The 20,878-nt window shown below is 43.8% G+C and overlaps 1 protein-coding gene across 2 annotated transcripts in view; it reads right to left on the reverse strand.

Annotated features, from left to right (window-relative positions):
* Positions 1-20,878, reverse strand: part of KDM1A (lysine demethylase 1A) — a 183,317-nt gene that overhangs the window by 161,573 nt on the left and 866 nt on the right. The window contains exons 2-3 of one of the 2 annotated variants that reach the window (XM_084652353.1): positions 8,060-8,225; positions 391-450 (exon numbers count right to left, since the gene is read on the reverse strand). In XM_084652353.1, coding sequence (XP_084508479.1) covers positions 391-450; positions 8,060-8,225 — 226 coding nt within the window. The remainder of the gene's footprint in view (positions 1-390; positions 451-8,059; positions 8,226-20,878) is intronic. The other variant, XM_084652354.1, reaches the window with a different exon arrangement.

Genomic DNA, 20,878 nt, shown 5'->3' on the forward strand with positions numbered 1-20,878 from the left:
ACTCAATCCTTTCAAAAACATATGGGCTTCAAGTGTATTAGAAAAGGGCCTAGCCCACTGAAGCCTGAAGCTCAGTACCATTCTAATGGGTAAAAGCTGGCTAAGCAGGAAGTACCCTTTCCCATGTTTGGTCTCCTCTGAACATGGAGAGGAGTGGAGGGATGAGAGATCGGCCTGAGGGATTTCAGTGTAGTTTTACTTTCCATTTACTTAGTCACTATAGCCTTCAATTGCAATTAGAAGAGATTCCTCCCTTTCTCAAAGAGGAGTAAATGTCTCCTATACCTCTTGCTAAGGTCTGAACACCCACACCCATGCGCACTTGCAAGCATCAATCCCTCATTTGGCGGCTCTTGCTATTAAGTGGCAAGCATCAAACGCCACCCTCACCTGATGCTTGGCCGTCTCCATACCCTCCAGAATTGTCGTCTTGAAGTCCTCCTGCTTGCCCTGTGGAAGGAAAGAGGAGAACTCAGGGACCTTACTCCATAAGTTAAAATCATATTTGGACATAAAGGCCTGGCAGTTGGCGATTTAAGTATTAAACTTCACCAACTAACTAAACACATTTTCTGAGAATTCCATCTTCTGGAATACAGGTCCAGGGCACCAAACTTCGTAGTGTTCTAAAGTTTTATCCTTATTATTGGAACTCTTTAAATCACTCTTGTGGGAAAGGTAGAAGCACACAGTATGTAGCATTCCTGGTGGCTAAATACTTATGATCAGCCTTATTAATAGCTGGGAATGGAATAATAAGATTACACTTCTTATTACCAATTTGAAGATTGGTTGGATGGGTACACTGAGAGCCTACGGGTCTAAAGCTGCAAGAATTTGATAATCTTGCCCTAGATATACCTGCACTCTCCAACTGAAATGGGATAGAGTGAATCATTCTGAAAAAAATCTATTATTTTCAAGAGAGCCTCTTCCTTCTCGTCCATAAACCTTTCCTTGAAGCACAAACCATCCAAGGTTCAGCCCAAAAATATCTGGTTCAATGCCCTTGGTTCACCTACAATCCATTAGAACACTAAAACAACCCTAGAAGCAGTGTGTGTCAATACTGTTGACCCACAGAGCACTGATGTGGACATCTACACACCCAGGTATGCTGTAAGGTATTAAGTACTTTGAACTTTTACTATATCCAGAGCTAGACACATAAGGAAATGCAAAGCACCAAGCAGAAAGATTTGAAGAAGCCCCAAAATTACCTCAGCTTACATAAAAGTCCTGGATAGCAGTCCTGAATAAAAATACTAACTGGAAACTGAGTAATTTTAGGAACAGGGATAAGTGTGGCTGTGATCCCTATGGGAGCAAGCCTTTATAAGCCCCCTTCTCATGCATCACTAACAACCTCTATGGGAGGAACTACCTCAGTTTTGCTCACAGAACATGCACTTCTATGATTGGATGGTTCTGTCTATACATCTTCTCAGCTTCAATGAGCAGGAAGTAGTGGAATGATTTGAAGATATCTAAGCACCATTTGGTAGTCTAAACTTATTTCGAGGCTCCTTCAAACCAGAATGCTTCACGGTAATGTCCCAACACCCAGCAGAGTTCCTAAAGAACAAATCTTCTATGCTCAATGGAAGAGACTTCTAGGGCTCACAGTGGCTAATGGGACAGTAGCCTCTCTCAGATCACAATGGCTCAAAGCGACATCCTCAAGTATATCACACAGTTATGGCCCCCCTGAGGTACAGAGAACACTGGTTAAGATTACTTGTTTGGGTTGGGGGATCCTTTTGTAGCAGTTGGGATACCGTCTGAAGCTCTTAGGGAGAGTCTCTGACATCCTAACTCAACATACAAATTTGAAAATTTACCTTCCGCTCCAAATCTCACCATACCATTTTTATCAGGGGTTAATCAGATATTTGCATGCTTTCTGAACTCCACTGCACCCCAAGTCTACACATAAAATGAAAATAGACAATAGGAAACAGACAACAATACAACTCTATAAAGAGCCCCACAGAAGTTGCTACCCACACTGAGAGCTTTAGGGCACTCCAGTTCCAATGTGATCAAGAGTCAGTCTCCTAGGAGGAGTGTTAGTTAACTACACATTTTCTATGGGAGATGCTGGTCCACCTGTAATGGCCCATAGCAGGTGCTGCACATACATTTTCACTCATCTGAAGTAGAGGACTAAGATTTCCTTGCTTACTAGTTAACCAAATGGCTATTGTTGGGGAAAAATCTGCTGACAATTTTTATACCCACTACTGATTTTTTAGAGCGCTTGAGCTAAAAGTTATTTGAATGAATAATGAATGAGCACTCAGAGGTCCCAATCAGAACGGGGTGGGGGGGAGAAGAGGGGGCTATTGTGCTCAGAGCTCCACCACCATATAGTAAGAGAATGCCTCTAAACCACAAAGTTTATTTGCATATCAAGTCACACACTCATGCCGTATGTACATTAGGAAACGGATCTCTTGCTTTCACTAGTCTCTCTGAACTAGTGCTGACAACAAGAGTAGATAGTACTGAGAACATCTTTGTGCTATTACAGAATGTGTGATGCATTGTATTTACACTTACAACAGTCAAATGTTTTCAATACCAGTTCAGAGATACCCACTACTGACTTGTACTGTTAGCAGCAAGTCATTTTCTGAGCACAAATGAGGTTTAGAGTTACCGGAACACAGCACAGGTTTTAAAATATATTTTTGAGAACACGGAGGTAGATGTACTGTATATCAGAGAAATGTCTAATCTTCCACAGGGGGAAGGTCATGCTCCTGCTGCCTTTTCCAGAGCAGCAACAAACTGAAACTGACCCAATCTTTGTCAATATCACATGGTTCCAGCTGAACAAACTTATGTGCAGAGGAGAAAATTCAGCAGCCTCTGCCTCTAGAGGTGAGTGGGGAGGGGGGTAAAGAGGAGTGTTCTCAAAAGCAGCCAAGGAGAAAGAGGTAGGTAGAAGAATCCATTTTACTTTGCTCTCATTCATACAAGAGAAACAATAGCAAAGGGTAGCAAAAGGTACCAGTCACCAATACTATTCAAATAAAGGCAGTGGGAAAGTAGCATAGGAGGCCTAAAATTTCATGGAAGGAAGGAAAGAAGGAAAGAAAGGAGACAAATCAGATGAGACAAAGAGCACAGAGCTGCCATTGTGGGGAAGCGACAGTACATTACTATGGAGCAAATTCAATCTTGTTCTCCCTTGGCAAGTAGCAGCTATAAACATTACTGATCACAAACTAAAAAGGCTGACAGAGGACTAGACAAATGGGGTAGGAGTGGGGAGAGAAGCCACAGGAAATGGGGCAAAAAAATGAAACTCCAAGTTGATGAAAGCAGAGAGGAAAAACCCAAAGGAGGGGAGGGGGAAAGAGAAAGAGAAAGAAGAAGGTTGCTTAATTTAAAGGAGTATAGTGGTATCCAAGAACTCAGATATAATTTAACAGACATAATTAGATTGGTAACAGAAAAACCTGTAAAACCTCCCTCTACTCTTTTCAACTGTGCTGGTTCCCCTACCTTGTAGAAAAGGGGAATTAAGCTTCTAATACAATATTTTTAAAGTTACTTTAATTATTAAATACCCCTCTGACAGCTGTTTTATAATACTGAGGGCCTTTTTCATTAAAGCTTGCAATTCCAGAATGCTTTACTGGTCCAGCTATGTCAGAACATCTGAAAATTGTCCCCATACAGCACACCCATCACATCCTAAACAAGGCCCAGAGCTTTGCTACCTTCTAAACTGTGTTACCACAGGGTGGAGGACATTGTTAATTGTCTTTACTATCTCTTGGAACAGCAAAGTAAACAAATAGCTAGGTTGCAAAATGATGTTCATTGTTAAATGAAAAGCTAATCATAAGGTTGCAAAATTTACAATTTGTTAAGAAATGCAAAATGTTCTTACAGTAAGATCAACTTGTCCACTTCGTACCTATTTTACTTCCTAGTCCTCTTTTCTTGCTTACATATATCCATTAAAATTTGTTTATAATACTAAGTATAATAAAACACAGGTCATGCAATGCAGCCAAGTTAACAGTGATGCAGAAACTAGATTCTGCGTTTTCTGATTTTTTAATTTTAGCTGTGCAATGCTAATCTACCATTACTGTACTTTCCGCATTTAATTTCTTATTTGTAAAGCTTTTATTCCTAACATAATATTCCTAATTAAGCTTTAAATTTCATGCTGAGGTGAATGGGAGGAGACATGTTACCACAATGAGTAAATCTACATTGGAAAAAGCTATCAATGGAACGTGGAACAGAGTTCCTGAGTTTGCTGCTAGTATTGTTTCGATGAAGAGTTTTCAGCAAGACTACACTCACAGCAGAGCAGCAAACGTTTTCATTTTTTATGTTTGCTGTACCCTAGCAACTAAAAAGACAGACTAACATGCTCACCAAAATGCATATTTAGGCATATTTTACGAATATAAGAGCGAAAAAGGCTAGAAATTGGCTATGGGAAGAAGCTCTTCTAGTTACAGTCTTTTTTTCACAAGTTCAGCATGTGTCAATGTTTTTTGCATGTTCCAAGGGCAGCTAATACAACAAAGATAGGACAAAACAGCCTGGAATATAGCACATTCAAGATAAAGTAACTCCTCACTTAAAGTCCTCCGGATTAACATTGTTTTGTTGCTGATCAATTAGAGAACATGCTCATTTAAAGTTGAGCAATGCTCTCTTACAACACTGTTTGGCAACCACCTGCTTTGTCCACTACTTACAAAAAGAGCAAGACTTTGGAGCTGCTAGTGGGGGCTTGGAACCAGGGTGGACCAGCAGCCCCCCACCCCCCCATCAGCTCCCTGCTCCCTTAAGTTTCCTGTGTGGAAGCCGCCCAAGCAGGCTATCAATTGCCGGGCAGTTCAGCTGTCTCTCCTGCCCTCTGCCTTGGAGCTGCTCCCGGAAGACTCCTGCTCGCCATGCGGGGGAGTGCGGGGAAGGGGTGCTAATGTCAGGGTGTCCCACTCCCCCTGCTCCTGTACCCCCATCTCCACAGAGCAGGGGGGACACAACAGGGCTCAGGATGGAGGGAGTTTGCTGGCAGCACCTGTTGTCTCAATTTGCTGATCTACTTAAAAATGCAGGTCAGTAATGCGAGTGTCTCTCTCACACACTGCGTGTCTGTCTCTCTCTGCCATGCTGTCTCCCCTCCCTCCATTCATGCTTCCTTGTAGAGTGGGAGGCTACATTAACAACAATGTATTAACCCTTAAGGGCTCAGCCAAGTGCAAATTCACCATTTAGCAGCAAGGCATTCCGAGGGAAATATTCCACCCTCTGACTTTTACCACCTCAACCAAGCTTCACAATCATCATTGCTGTGTACAGTATTAAATTGTTTATTTAAAATTTGTGTGTGTTATATAAATAAATAAAATAAATAAATAAAAAAGAGTCTTCTATTTGGTGAAAATTTTTTCCCTGGAACTTAACTTCTCCCCCCCACCCCCGTTTACATTAATTCTTATGGGGAAATTGGATTTGCTTAACATTGTTTCACTTAAAGTAGCATTTTTCAGGAACATAACTACAACATTAAGGAGTTACTGTACATCTAACACTTCAGCTATACTATACACTACTGACAACACCACTTAGCTTCAGATGGAAGCAGCCAGCTTTTCACTGCGGCACATAGCTACACGTACATGTGTAGCTATGTGCTGCAGTGAAAAGCTGGCTGCTTCCATCTGAAGCTACATGGGTCAGTGAAAGGCTCTGGCAACGGGGAGGCATCAGGGAAAGGCTACAGCAGCAGCTAAAAATAACAGCGTGGACACGGAGGCATGGCTTGGGTAAATAGAAAGCAAGTAGGGCAGGGTACCTACTTGCACTCTTACCCACACCCTTTAGTCTCTCTTGATTCACGTAAGCCACGCCTCACTGGCTACACTACTAGCATACCTGTGCTGGGGGGACACGGGAGGAGGACTATGCAGGTATGTACTCTACCTGAAGCCAAAAGAAACATGCAGTGTAGACATTTATCTGTACATAGGTGTATGTCAAACTGCCAATTCTCAACAATTTTCTTGCTCCTGTGATATACTACACTGTGCTGGAAATGGCCCACCTGATGATCACTTTAGATAAGCTATTACCAGCAGGACAGTGGGGTGGGAGGAGGTATTGTTTCATATTCTCTGTGTATATATAAAGTCTGCTGCAGTTTCCACGATATGCATCTGAGGAAGTGAGCTGTAGCTCACGAAAGCTTATGCTCAAATAAATTGGTTAGTCTCTAAGGTGCCACAAGTACTCCTTTTCTTTTTACTGTATACATAAAAATCTTTATCATTTTAACTTAGAATCAGAAGATTAGGGTTGGAAGAGACCCCAGGAGGTCATCTAGTCCAACCCCCTGCTCACAGCAGGACCAACCCCAACTAAATCACTAAACTAAACTTTTTCACTCCTACAAAAATTCTTTTCCCCCGACGTATTATGTTCCAGGACTGGGGCACATTCCTATTGCCTGAGCAGACTGAGATTTCAGGGTTCAGGTTCTACTTAGCATCACCCAGGTCACACACAATTAAAAGTTTAACATTTACTGAAGCTTTAGGTGATATTCCTCATCAAACTAATGTCAAGTTGAAAAGGTCCATCCGCAACCTCAATGGTTTGCAAGCTCAGTCGAGATCCTCTGTGAGAAGCAGATTAGGAGCAGCATGGGAGGAAGATCAAGAATTCTCTATATCAACAGATAACTGACAAGACTACAAGTGTTACACAGGCAATGACTGAAATGTAAAACCAAAAGCCACTACACATTTAAAGCCTCTCTCCTGAAGGCGGAATTTAGGAAAAAATGCCTTAATTCATAAAGGGAGATATAGCAATACATGGGCAAATATTTTTTTGGGTAAACCTGGAGGCACAGAGCATGTACTGAGCAGCATTCGTACTCTTAACTACCAGTAAATGCCTTATAGATGCTTTCTTCTGAGAAGCTAGGATTGACACAGGGCACAGAAAACAGCCACACAATTTCATAAATATAAAGTCTAAGCGCACTTACACTCCCGTTCCCTTTTCTAAAGGGGATTTTTCACCTTTACCAAAAGGCAGGGAAGAAAGCAGTAAGGTTTATGCAAACATTATTTGTCCAGAAATATAAAAATACAAGCCTACAGATTTGCAGTTTAAAGCATGAAGGGACCATTATCATCATCTAGTCCAGGTGTTCTGAAACTTCATTGCACAGTGACTCCCTTCTGACAACAAAAATTACATGACTCCAGGAGGGGGGACCGAAGCCTGAGCCTGCCTGACTCCTGCCACCCTGGGCGGGAGAGGCTGGGCCCAAGCCTCACTGCCCCAGCAGGAAGTCCAAAGCCAAAGCCTGAGCCTCACTGCCTTGGGGGAGAGAGAGAGAAAGAGACCAGAGCCGAAGCCCAAAGGTTTCAGCCTCAGGTAGGGAGGGCCTGTAACCTGAGCCCCGCCACCCAGATCTGAAGCCTTCAGTCACAGGCTGTGGGGCTCACGCTTCAGCTTAAGCCCTGGGCAGTAGGGTTCAGGCCTGGGCCCCAGCAAGTCTAACACCAGCCCTGGCGACCCCATTAAAACTGGGTCGCAACCCACTTTGGGGTCTCGAACAACAGTTTGAGGATCGCTGAACTAGTCTGCTCTCCTGCATAGCACACACCACAGAATTCACCCAATAATTCCTGGCATCTTTTTCCATAGAAGACAAACAGAATGAATATTTGCATATGAGCAGATGTGCCAGCCTAGGAGACAGCAGCTGTTTATCTAGACAAGCATTCAAAGACAGAAAATCTAGTGCTAAAGATCCGTCTCAGTTTGCAGTCTCATCATGCGCATTGCCATCTTCTAGTCTTGTATCAATCTGCTCTGATGAATTTGTCTAGCTTCTTTTCACAAACAGACCAGCAAAGTAAGTTTCACAGGACAGACATCCTTTTCCTTCCTACTAGATCTAAACTGAACCCAGTGGTCATGATGCTATATCTGAATGACCACAAGTTTCTGCAACTGAAACAGTGCAAGTGCTACCCTTTAGGAGAGCTGGTTCACCACTCACCAGATGGCTCTTCTGGCTCGCTCTCATTCTCTTCTTCTGGAGGGGCCGGTGGTGGCGGTGGTGGTAGCTTTTTCTCTTTCTCAGCTTTAGCATTTCTCTCCTCCTCAGAGTAATATTCATCTTCAGAGAGGTTTGCAAGACTCTCATCCATCTCCCTGTACTCCACCTGCAAACAGCACAATCACAGGGTAATCAATGCCCAACAAGACAATGGGTTTTACTACTAAACCAGGCATTGGAAACGATGTTAAGAAACCACCCATAAAAATTCAGTTTAAAGTGGTGATCGTCTTAGATACTGCAAGATGACAGTTTTGCGATAAAAATTTGCCAGCTTATGAGAGAGTTTAGAACAGGACCACAGCAAAAGGACTAAAAGGTCTCATACCTGCTCCTATAGAATTGTGAATCCTTGAGAAAACCTCCTGGAAAGCTCCCAGAATGCCCACTAGAGAACATGGGATATTACCTGTTAACTCTTCTTTGAAAAAGGACTCCAAACAGGAATCCCTCTATTAGGGCTGATGTTTTAGCACTACACAGGGTAAAAACACTCTCAGGGCTTTTGATCCTCAGACAGAAGTAACTGAATGCAAGTTCCATCACACACATTCCAACTACCAGTATCTCAGATCCCCTAACCCAAAAAGTTTCCTTGGAGCATGAAGCAATGGCTAGATCAAATGAAGATTTTCTGAAGAAAAACCATAAGGTTTTTTTTAGATAAAAACCACTTAGTGAAAACAGACCTCCTCACAAAAAACAGAAGGCACAAATTAAGATGAACAAGAGAAAACTGTATGAAATGACATTCAAGAATTTAAACTTTTTTTTAAAGACAGGAGACTAGGAAGCTTCACTTAGAGAAATGCCTGGCAGAAAACTGTGTCAATGAACACAACACAAGAGCGGATTTTAAGGGCTCTTTGAACATCAAGTTGAGAATCGGACCTCACTGGCATGGATATGCATGCATGTGAAGGAATGCTGGCAGTGCTGGCAGGATGATTAGCTCACTGAAGACAGAACTCACACACCTTTGAGCTCAGATAACTCTTGCATCTCTCTTGTAAAGCTCAGAAAAAGATAGGAAGGAATTTAGGATACAACTGCAGCATCACTTCATCCCTATAAAACTTGGTATAAGATGGTCAGTCACTATAAGTAGCTCACTCTGTGAGCTGTAGACAGTCAGCAAGGAAATTACCTTCCACATAAGAAACTAATGCTCACAGACACTGAGTGACTCAAAAGGAGCTTTGTCGAGACCATGAATACCACAACACAGGGAGCTTTCAGGTGTGTCAGATTCACTCATGCTTGACAAAGTCCAATAGAGATCTTACCATATCTTCTTTGGACTCCTGAAAAGTCAAAATTGCTGCTAGATGAACAAGAAGGATATTTGTCAATAAGCTAGACTTGGAAAAATGAAGATTATGGCTACAAAGGAAGCATTTAGCGGCTATTTACACCTTTTACAAGCCTTTTGCAAGCCTTTTACATTCACAAAATTGGAAGTCCTTCTGGCAGATTCCTTTAAAGCTAAGATAATTTCCAAGGTGCTAAAATAGTGTCATTCATAAAAACATTAACACAAAAGTTAAAAGAAGTTAGAATGGGCTACGCTCTTACCAGCGGAGAAAGGCAGTTTAAAATGTAGAGATTTGGCTTTTCAGGTTGACACTTGCTCAGAAACATCATGCCTCTTGGGTCTCTACTGTTCTAGAATCCACGCTGTCTGGATCCAGCCCTGGCCTCTAACAGCAACAGAGGGTTCCACCACTTAGTCACAGGACTCCAATCGAAACTCACCAACTTCTCACTGGACTATAGCTAGTTCCCCCGGGCCACTTCCTACCATAACTTTTGGAGCTGTAGTTGAGGCATCGTCAGGGTCTCTGGGCTTCTTGGCACACATGGTTCCCAGTGACTCTGATCCCTCTCTGGCGTCCAGTGGCACTTGGGCATCAGTCTGAGTCTCTGCAGCTCTGGCTTCCATGGTCAGGGGTTCCAGCTGCTGTGGGGCTGGAGCCAGCAAGGAGCATCCTTCCTCCCCAAAGGTCAGCCCAGAGTGAGCTCGGCTGCTCCTTTTTATACTAGTGTTGCACCTGGAGTATGCCCAGTATGTGGAGGCATGTCTTCCTCAGCCCACAGTGAAGAGTTAACCCTTCCCCGTCCAGTGCATAGTGAGTTCACACTGTAACACACTCTCCCCTTTAAGAAACTGGGGGCTCTTCCTCTCCCCCTACCCCACCTATCCTGGGGGGGGAAAAAAATTAAAAATCAGCATTGGCATGCACATTCCCGAGGCGATGTAGTACCTGAAAGTCATATGGCTGCAGGGCAAGATACCATTACATGATCCACAGGTTGGTGTCCTTCATGCTATTTAACCAGCGTTGGGGCACATGGGCAGTGACCAATCGGAATGTATTTCCTAACAGATAATATTACAGAGTGTCTATGGACCATTTAACGGCCAAGGCCTCCTTCTCAATAGTTGAACAGTGGACTTGCGACTTAGGTACAGCCCAAGGTGCTCTTCCCTGGCAACTTCTGCGACAATACAGCCCCAAGGCCCACTTCTGAAGCATCGATCTCTAAAATGAAGGATTTCCAGAAATCTGACAAGAGGACAGGTCTTGATACACCCAGTTCTTTCAACGTCCAAATGGCTGTCTCACACTCAGCGGACCATTGAATGCCCTGGGGTTGAGAGTTTCTAGTTAAATCCGTTGTGGGGCTGCCAAGATCGCAAGTCTGGGACAAAACAACAATATCTGATATGGGAAAAGAATTGCCGCACCTGCTTCTTCATTGTAAGGATGAGCCAATCTCACAGGGTCTGTACCTTGTCAACCAGGGAGCTGCAGTTGTCCCCTCCCCATGGTCTATCCCCAGTATGTCACCTTGCTCTGTCCAAGGTTGCACTTTGAGGGGTTTGCCGTGAGTCCGGTGTCCTTAATAGCTTGGAGCACACTAGATAGGCGTTGGAGATTGTCATGTACAGTATCTGTTGGGAAGACCATGTCATCAATGTAGGCAGCAGCGTACTACACATGGGACTGTAAGTCGGTCCATGAGCAGCTGGAAGGTGGCTGCGGCTCCAGGCAGTCCAAACGGCATAGTTATAAATTGGTACAAGCCAAAGGGTGTCGGAAAGGCCGTCTTAGGGTGAGAGTTCAGCATCAGGGGAACTTGCCAATATTCCTTTGTTAGATCCAAAGTCGACAGGAACTGCTGTAAATGCTGTTACTGTGAGTTCAGAAGAAGGTGACCCCATAAAAATTGTGCCAATGCTACGTATGGGAGTAGTAATGGAAAATTCCTAGAGTGAACGGTTTTGTTCAATATCTTCATAAATGATCTGGAGGATGGTGTAGATTGCACTCTCAGCAAATTTGCGGATGATACTAAACTGGGAGGAGTGGAAGATACGCTGGAGGGCAGGGATAGGATACAGAAGGACCTAGACAAATTGGAGGATTGGGCCAAAAGAAATCTGATGAGATTCAACAAGGACAAATGCAGAGTCCTGCACTTAGGACGAAAGAATCCAATGCACCGCTACAGACTAGGGGCCGAATGGCTAGGCAGCAGTTCTGCGGAAAAGGACCTAGGGGTGACAGTGGATGAGAAGCTGGATATGAGTCAGCAGTGTGCCCTTGTTGCCAAAAAGGCCAATGGCATTTTGGGATGTATAAGTAGGGGCATAGCGAGCAGATCGAGGGACGTGATCGTTCCCCTCTATTCGACATTGATGAGGCCTCATCTGGAGTACTGTGTCCAGTTTTGGGCCCCACACTACAAGAAGGATGTGGAGAAATTGGAAAGAGTCCAGCGGAGGGCAACAAAAATGATTAGGGGACTGGAACACATGACCTATGAGGAGAGGCTGAGGGTGCTGGGATTGTTTAGTCTGCAGAAGAGAAGAATGAGGGGGGATTTGATAGCTGCTTTCAACTACCTGAAAGGGGGTTCCAAAGAGGATGGCTCTAGATTGTTCTCAATGGTAGCAGATGACAGAACGAGGAGTAATGGTCTCAAGTTGCAGTGGGGGAGGTTTAGATTGGATATTTTCACTAGTAGGGTGGTGAAACACTGGAATGCGTTACCTAGGGAGGTGGTAGAATCTCCTTCCTTAGAGGTTTTTAAGGTCAGGCTTGACAAAGCCCTGGCTGGGATGATTTAACTGGGAATTGGTCCTGCTTCGAGCAGGGGGTTGGACTAGATGACCTTCTGGGGTCCCTTCCAACCCTGATATTCTATGATTCTATGTGTACAAATCAATGGTAAAAGCTGTTTAGGGAAAATTACAGCTTCTAACATCACTTTAGTTAAGGCAGAGCTTGTCAAAATGTGATTATAATCCTCTATGAGTTTACTGTAAATGTGTCTTTAGCCAGAATCCACCTTGAATGAAATGGTACTAAACATGAAGTTATAGCTGGTGTATGGAAGTTATTGCCTACAGATCTTTTGAGTAATATCATCCCCAAAGCTTTGTTCAGTCAAGTTAATATCATGAACCAGTCACAAGAAAGGAAAGATCCTGACCCTGTCTATATTAGGGGCAATGACTTGCCCATGGAGGATTTCTCCAAACGTTTGTCTGAGGAAGATAGCTCTTTGTGCAGAAAAGCAGTTTATATGTGAATGAAGTTTCTGAATGTCTGAGTGAATCTGGAATTAGATGAAGCACAGAGATAACTCATGGATCAGGAAATGTTTCTCTAGAGCAGATTAAAGTTGATGGTCAGGTTAAAGCCCTACTTGAGGGAGAAAAGGGTAGATTCTTGATGGGTGATGGATTGTTGGCAAGTAAAGCTTGTGAAAGTAAGCCTGAACAAGGTAAAAGTAATTTGCTTAAGGTAGCTCAATAGGATGAGCCATTATCTGTGGAGAATTGCAGTTTTTCAGTTGGGAGTGGCAACTTGCCTGTTAAGGAACCTGTCCCACTTTCCAAGTATATGTCTGAAATCAGCCATGGGTGCTGGGACAAAGGAAAGGATATCTCCAGTTGTTTGTCTGTTAAGAACAGCAGTGCGTCTGCTGCAAAAAAGTGTCTCTCTCTAGCTATTTGTCTCTGAAGCAGACAGAAGACGCCTGTCAACCTATGATGGTTAAACTTTATCAGTTGTATCAGAATTGATTCCGGGTTTAAGTGAAACCCAGAAAGAATCTTATTGCTCAGGAAAATGTTCCTTTGGAGCAAGTCCTAGCTGAAGAGGAGAAGAGCACAATTTCTAGGAAAGATGGACTGTTGCTTAAAGAAGCTCCTAAGGAGAAGAACCCACATAGTAGTTTTTGCAAGCAGCTTGCTGTAACTGAGGGATGTGGAAGTGAATTGAGGTAGATCAGGGTCGATTTCTGCCTGTAGTAGGCAACAGTTTATTTGTTGAGAGATTTAATTCAGTTCTTAACAGCCAGAATTTTTCTGTTGAAAATGGATCCACCAACTTTGGTTTAGAAAGACTCAGTGTGAATATTTTAGAGAAGGTGTCAGATGGAATGAAAATTGTCAGAGAATTTGAACAGCCCTATGACAACCAAGTGGCTGTGCTTGACCAGCTTGTTGGGGAGACAATATTGTGGGAACATGAATGTCTCCATACTGATTCTTTGAGTGAACAGTCTGTCTCAGGTTCAGCGGAAAGACTGGGTAGCTGAATCTGCAGAGCAGAACAGCTGTGCAGTTAATCTCTCAAGAATACAGGGGATGGCAGGCAAACACATCTGCAGACACTTTGGATATGTCTTGTAGTCTCAACATCTAATTCCATGTGGAAGCAGAGGTCGGTAATGAAAGAACAAAAGAACTTTAAGTCTAACATGCTAGTGAAAATGGACGGCATCTCTTTAAGACAGAATCCAGCCTTGGAATTGGTAATGGTTAAAAATCTGAAAACTAGTAAACAAGCTAATGTCTGCGTTGATGTAAATTATCTGGATGATACGGGGGGAGAAAGATTGGCCCACAGCTGTTAGCAGGGAGGACGCACCTAACCAGCCAATGGATTTTGTTAAGCAAGAAAACTCAGAATTTGACCCTCCAGGACAGGGAAGAAAGGAAAAACTTTATCCTGCTAATGGAAGCCATGGGTTAATCCTAAAATGCCAAAACCCCAATGGTATTAAGCCAAAGGCATGCCATGACAAAAATGTTTGTAAATAAATGTACACTTGATAGATTTGATGTTAATATTCATGTTAATTTAAACTCATGACTAATTTGTTGCTGATACCAAAAACTGTAAAAATGTACAACGTGCATGATCTTTAAAAAAAAAAACAACAAACCTTGAACATGTTAAGAGTGATTCACAAGAACACACTATGTTAAAAGATCTTGCGATACTGATATTTCAAAGTTAATGCCTGTAACCAGTCTTGGAACTTTTCACAGCAGAAAAGACATTACCCACCTAATATGCGTTGCGAAAGGGGAAACCGAGACAAACCACCACATTGCTTTCATGGCTAAATGCAAAGATACCTACACTATAGAGAACACTAATATCTACACTGACAATGTTAATTGGATTCTAAACACTTGTCGAAGCTTCTATGGATAAATTAGTTATTTTCATTTGCTCTTGGCAAGATCACATGACACATACAGGAATTATGCTGCAAGAACAGATCCAATTCACTATTGGTTTAACCAAGTTTTATCTTGGGTTTGTAAAGAAATTCAATATTGTTACTTCCAAAATCAACCTGACAAAGAAGCCTGTTTTAATCAAACATGATTTTGATGAACCATTTCTGTTATACACTCATACTTCTAATATTGAATTAGAATCTGTAGTAATACAGAACCAAGAATGGGAAGTTCCAATGATGTATTCAGCAGTGTCTGGGGAACCCCTTCCTATATCAATTTTCTGTTGGAGGTGTGACATTATCTGATTAAATTATGACCACATGGATCATGGTTGCTACCGCTGTTATATAATTGCAACAAATCTTGTACGAAGTATGTCAAGTAAGGTGTCTATGGAAAGGTTACAATTCGCTGAATATGATTATGCTATTTGTATGCACGTGTCATTTTTGTGTCTGAAGTTATGAATATTAACTATGTACCTGTATTTCAAATGTTTGATCATGTGGTATCACCCACAAGATATTTAGCCAGCACATTGTGAAGGAACTATTCAAGTTGAATGGCCCAAAGAACACAACTCACAATGGACCATGGGAGACGCCTATCTACACTTAATGGACTTTCCTGTGAACGTTCTAAGGTATGGGTGATGACTTCTACTATGAGATGGTTGAGTTCAGGATCCTGACAAAAGGAAGAAAGGAAAGCAGCAAAATACGGACCCTGGACTTCAGAAAAGCACACTCTGACTCTCTCAGGGAACTGACGGGCAGGATCCCTTGGGAGACTAATATGAGGGGGAAAGGAGTCCAGGAGAGCTGGCTGTATTTTAAAGACGCCTTATTGAGGGAGCAGGAACAAACCATCCCGATGTGCAGAAAATAGCAAATATGGCTTGCGGCCAGCTTGGCTTAACAGAGAAATCTTCGGTGAGCTTAAAACACAAAAGGGAAGCTTACAAGGAGTGGAACATTGGACAAATGACCAGAAAGGAGTATAAAAATATTGCTCAGGCATGCAGGAGTGAAATCAGGAAGGCCAAATCACACTTGGGAGTTGCAGCTAGCAAGAGATCTTAAGAGTAACAAGAAGAGTTTCTAAAGGTATGTTAGCAACAAGAAGGTGGTCAAGGAAAGTATGGACCCCTTACTGAATGGGGGAGGCAACCTAGTGACAGAGGATGTGGAAAAAGCTAATGTATTCAATGGTTTTTTTGCCTCTGTCTTCACAAACAAGGTCAGCTCCCAGACTACTGCACTGGGCAGCACAAAACGGGGAGGAGGTGACCAGCCCTCTGTGGAGAAAGAAGTGGTTCAGGACTATTTAGAAAAGCTGGATGAGAACAAGTCCATGGGGAGCACAAGTCCACGCACTACATCCAAGGGTGCTAAAGGAGTTGGCGGGTGTGATTGCAGAGCCATTGGCCATTATCTCTGAAAATTCATGGTGATCAGGGGAGGTCCTGGATGACTGGAAAAAGGCTAACGTAGTGCTCATCTTTAAAAAAAGGGAAGGAGGAGGATCTGGGGAACTACAAGCCAGTCAGCCTCACCTCAGTCCCTGGAAAAATCATGGAGCAGGTCCTCAAGGAATCAATTTTGAAGCACTTAGAGAAGAGGAATCAGGAACAGTCAGCATGAATTCACCAGGAGCAAGTCATGCCTGACTAACCTAATTGCCTTCTATGATGAGATAACTGGCTCTGTGGATGAGGGGAAAGCAGAGAATGTGTTATTCCTTGACTTTAGCTAAGTTTTTGATACCGTCTCCCACAGTATCCTTGCCAGCAAGTTAAAGAAGTATGGGCTGGATGAATGGACTATAAGGTGGATAGAAAGCTGGCTAGATCGGGCTCAACAGGTAGGCAATGGCTCCATGTCTAGTTGGCAGCCAGTATCAAGCGGAGAGTCCCAAGGGTCGGTCCTGGGGCCAGTTTTGTTCAATATCTTCATTAAAGATCTGGAAGATGGTGTGGATTGTACCCTCAGTAAGTTTGCAGATGACACTAAACTTGGAGGAGTGGTAGATACTCTGAAGGGTAGAGACAAGATATAGAGGTACCCAGACAAATTAGAGGATTGGGCCAAAAGAAATCTGATGAGGTTCAACAAGGACAAGTGCAGAGTCCTGCACTTAGGATGGAAGAATTCCATGCACTGCTATAGGCTGGGGACCGACTGGCTAAGTGGCAGTTCTACAGAAAAGGACCTGGGGATTACAGTGGTTGAGAAGTGGGATGAGAGTCAATAGCATGCCCTTGTTGCCAAGAAGGCTAACAGAATATCGGACAGCATCAGTAGGAGCATTGCCAGCAGAACGAGGGAAGTGATCATTCCTCTCTATTCGGCACTGGTGAGGCCACATCTGGAATATTGAGTCCAGTTTTGGGCTCCCCCCCACTACAGAAAGGATATGGACAAATTGGAGAGAGTCCAGCAGAGAGCAACAAAAATGATTAGGGGGCTGGGGCACATGACTTACGAGGAGAGGCTGAGGGAACTAGACTTATTTAGTCTGCAGAAGAGAAGTGTTGGGGAGGATTTGATAGCTGCCTTCAACTACCTGAAGGGAGGTTCCAAAGAGGATAGAGCTGGGCTGTTCTCAGTGGTGACAGATGACAGAACAAGGAGCAATGGTCTCAAGTTGCAGTGAAGGAGGTCTACGTTGGATATTAGGAAAAACTATTTCACTAGGAGAGTGGTGAAGCACTGGAATGGGTTCCCTAGGGAGATGGTGGAATCTCCTTGGTTAGAGGTTTTTAAGGCCCAGCTTGACAAAGCCCTGGCTTGGATGATTTAGTTGGAGTTGGTCCTGCTTTGAGCAGAGGGTTGGACTAGATGATCTCCTGAGGTCTCTTCCATCCTTACTCTTCTATGATTCTGTGACTAAGCAAAACACGCATAGACACGTGACTTTCTCATGTGACTCCAAACTCCATCTCAGTACCTGTAATTTTCCACAAACTAGAACAATGGGTTTCCCTTCACTTGGCAGAAGCTATAAAATGCCCTGGAAACATCTCCATTTTGCCCCTTTCCTGCTCTGGACTATGAACTTGTACTAATGGGAGCACAGAGCATTCTAACCAAGGGACTGAGGACCTTCCAATGATTTGGAAGCAACCAGAGACTTGTCTTAAGCCAGCAGTTTATTCCATCATTGCTACAAGCCTGATCTGAGAACTTTGCATTTATTTTATGTATTTGATTCCTTTAACCAATTTTAACTCTCACCTTTCTTTTTATTTTATAAATAAACCTTTAGATATTAGATACTAAAGGATTGGCAACAGCATGATTATTGGGTAAGATCTGAATTGTATACTGACTTGGGTACATGGCTGGTCCTTTGGGATCAGAAGAACCCTTTTGTTTGATTAAATTGGTTTTAAACAACCACTCATCATTAAGTCTAGTGTCTGGGTTTGAATCCAGAACTGGAATACCTAAGGAGGCTGTACTTTTGACTTCTTGTTAGTCAGGGTGGTGAGACAGAAGTTTAGTTTTGTTGCTGGTTTGGTATGTCTCATGGAAGAATAACCACCAGTTATGGAGTGTGTCTGCCCTTTTTCCCCAGCACCTTGTCCTGAATTTGGTATTCTCAGTTGTGACCCACAGAGGCACGGTGACACCGGGTGAAAACCTTCATGAGTTCCGCCACAAATTTAAGGGCGGTGGTGGATCGCAAGAGGACAGTCTCGGGAGACTGGGCTGCATAGTCCATGATAACCAGGATGTTATGATGACCACTCGTGTGCTTCTCAAGGCGGCCTACTATATCTAGCCCTATATGCTCGAAGGGCATTCCATCCACGGGCAGCGGAACAATGGGGGCTTTTGGCACTCCCTTCACTCCAGTACCCTGACATACTGGGCATGATTTATAGTAATCTCATACCTTCCCTGATGGATGCTTGGCCAGAAGAACCTCCTTGCCACCCTCTGGAGGGATTTTTCCCTTCCCAGGTGTCTGGCCCAGGGCACCAAATGGGCAAGAGGCCCCAGCATAACCTCCAGAGATCTAACAGCTGTCAGAGCACTTTATGAATCTGGGATTGTTCCACCACATGATAGAGAAGGTCCTGCCATACCCTGAAGTGGGGTCCCTGCGGTGTCCGGAGAGTGTCTTCCTCTTCCTGGCCCCTATGGCCTGCTCCAAGGCTCAGCTAAGGGTTGGATGCTCAGCCTGGGTGTCGTCCACAGTTGCACCTGCCTGAGAGGGTAATACAGCTGTTTCCCCATGGGGGAAGGCCCTTCCCCTGGGTTGTCGCCCTGGTTGCATCTGAGGAGACCACTCAGTGTTCTTTTGTCAGTTTCCCCTGTTGGCGAGTAACAGGCACAGTCCTATAAAAAGTCCCAGAACCACAGACAGTCTCATCCCAGGATAACCTGCAGAGCCACACTATGGTGAGTGGTCTCCAAGGCCACCCAGGCAGTGAGCTAAGAGTGCACATCTTCACAAACGCACTGTAGGTGTATTTGGAATCCATTTGGTTCGGGAGCTGGGACCAGCTCCCTACGGACGAGGGTTTGATTACACCTCGTGTCAAACAGAGCCACTGTGGGTGTTCCTCGGGGGGAGGAGAACGGCAGCCGGAGTAGGGGGACTTGGGCCCAACTCGCTCCACCAGGTCCCAGCCCAGGGCCCTAAGACTGGTAAAGAGTTCCGCCAATAAGCAACCGGTGTGGCTGGCCCAGGGGCTGCTCCAGCCTTGCCGTCAGCCACACTAGCCACCACAGAAGTTACGTAGGTCAGAGAAAGTCACGGAATAAGTGACAAACACGGAGCCCTAAACGTGATGAAAGAAACTATTCTTATTCCTGTTATTTATGTAGCTGTATCTACGCTTAAGGAATTTAAAAAAAAAAACTCCCACTGATCCTATCACTGGTTCAGATGCTGAACCAGCAGTAGCCCTAGTGTAAAACACCACTAGCAGAGACTCATCTGCAGTTTTTACTACTGTGATGGAAGTCAACACTGGTGCAGCCTCTAACACAAGGACTGGTAGCATAGGTTCGCATATGAAAGCGAACTACACTTGCACAGTTCCAAGGGTTTCCGAGCGGCCTTCCGACTTTCATCCACTAGAGACAGAGCACAGGTATCACTGAACTCAGTGCAGATGCATTCTTACGAGGCACAGCTAATGCTTCCCTGACTCCAGCACGGAAAGTGGTGAATTTTGACAAACTTTGAGGATAAAGTCTTTGAAACACTCCAAAACAGTATTACAAGATGACACATTTGGAGCCTCTAGGAAGGTTTTCAGGTGCTCCTGGCTTAAGAACTGTAGCCAATTAATTCATGTTACCATTTAATTGTGTTATCTATTGATATGGCAAACTCATGTTATTACATACATAACCAATGAGCGAGGCCTAGATTTAAGTCGTAGGTACAGATATGAGTAGACAGGATTATAAGATTGACAAGCATGTAGAAGCATGTAAGTAAAGCAAAGCTGTAACACAAGGGCCTACAGGCTAAGTAAGGGCCGTAAGATTTCAGCTTAGCCACACTGGGCCTCAGGCTTAAGGAGGCCTGACATAAGTAGGTGACTCAGGAATGACCCCGTGCCAGTGAAATTATAAGATTACTGTAAAGAATGTGCCCTGCAAGTGATGTTCTGGGAAAATATGCCACATGTACCCATCCAGACAGCAAGACATCCGATTGTTACGTCATTGTAAATTCTGCTGACTGCAGATTACCATGGAAACATGTGCATGTAGATGATATGAGAATAAGGGGAACTAAAAAAAAACAACCTATGAGAAACAGAGCGCCCCAAAAAACTATAGGATATAGTTCAGATAAGGAAAAGGAGATTGGTACTCTCCTGCATATGGATAAGTTGTCAGGCATGGTCATAATAGGATAAAAAGGATTCCCTGCTATGGATAGGGTGGGAAGACTCCTCTATTGATGACCACCTGTTAAGAGATCGATCAGACTATATCATCTTTGGCTATGTATGAACACTGCATTGGTTATTGCATTGGCTCTCTCTAGTTTCGCATACTTATGTCCCCTGTTCCCTCCACCTGGCTACGCGGCTGAGCTGCGCCAGTGCAATTTTGTAGCGTAGACCTACCCTGAGACTTGAACACGAATGCCCACGCAACTTCACTACCTATAGTAGCAGAAGAACAAAAGAAGAGGGAGTGGACTCTGTAGCCTCAGGGGCTTCATCTCTCCTCCTC

This window comes from Lepidochelys olivacea (assembly GCF_965140295.1).
Source record: "Lepidochelys olivacea isolate rLepOli2 genome assembly, chromosome: 19".
NCBI classification, from domain to species: domain Eukaryota; kingdom Metazoa; phylum Chordata; order Testudines; family Cheloniidae; genus Lepidochelys; species Lepidochelys olivacea.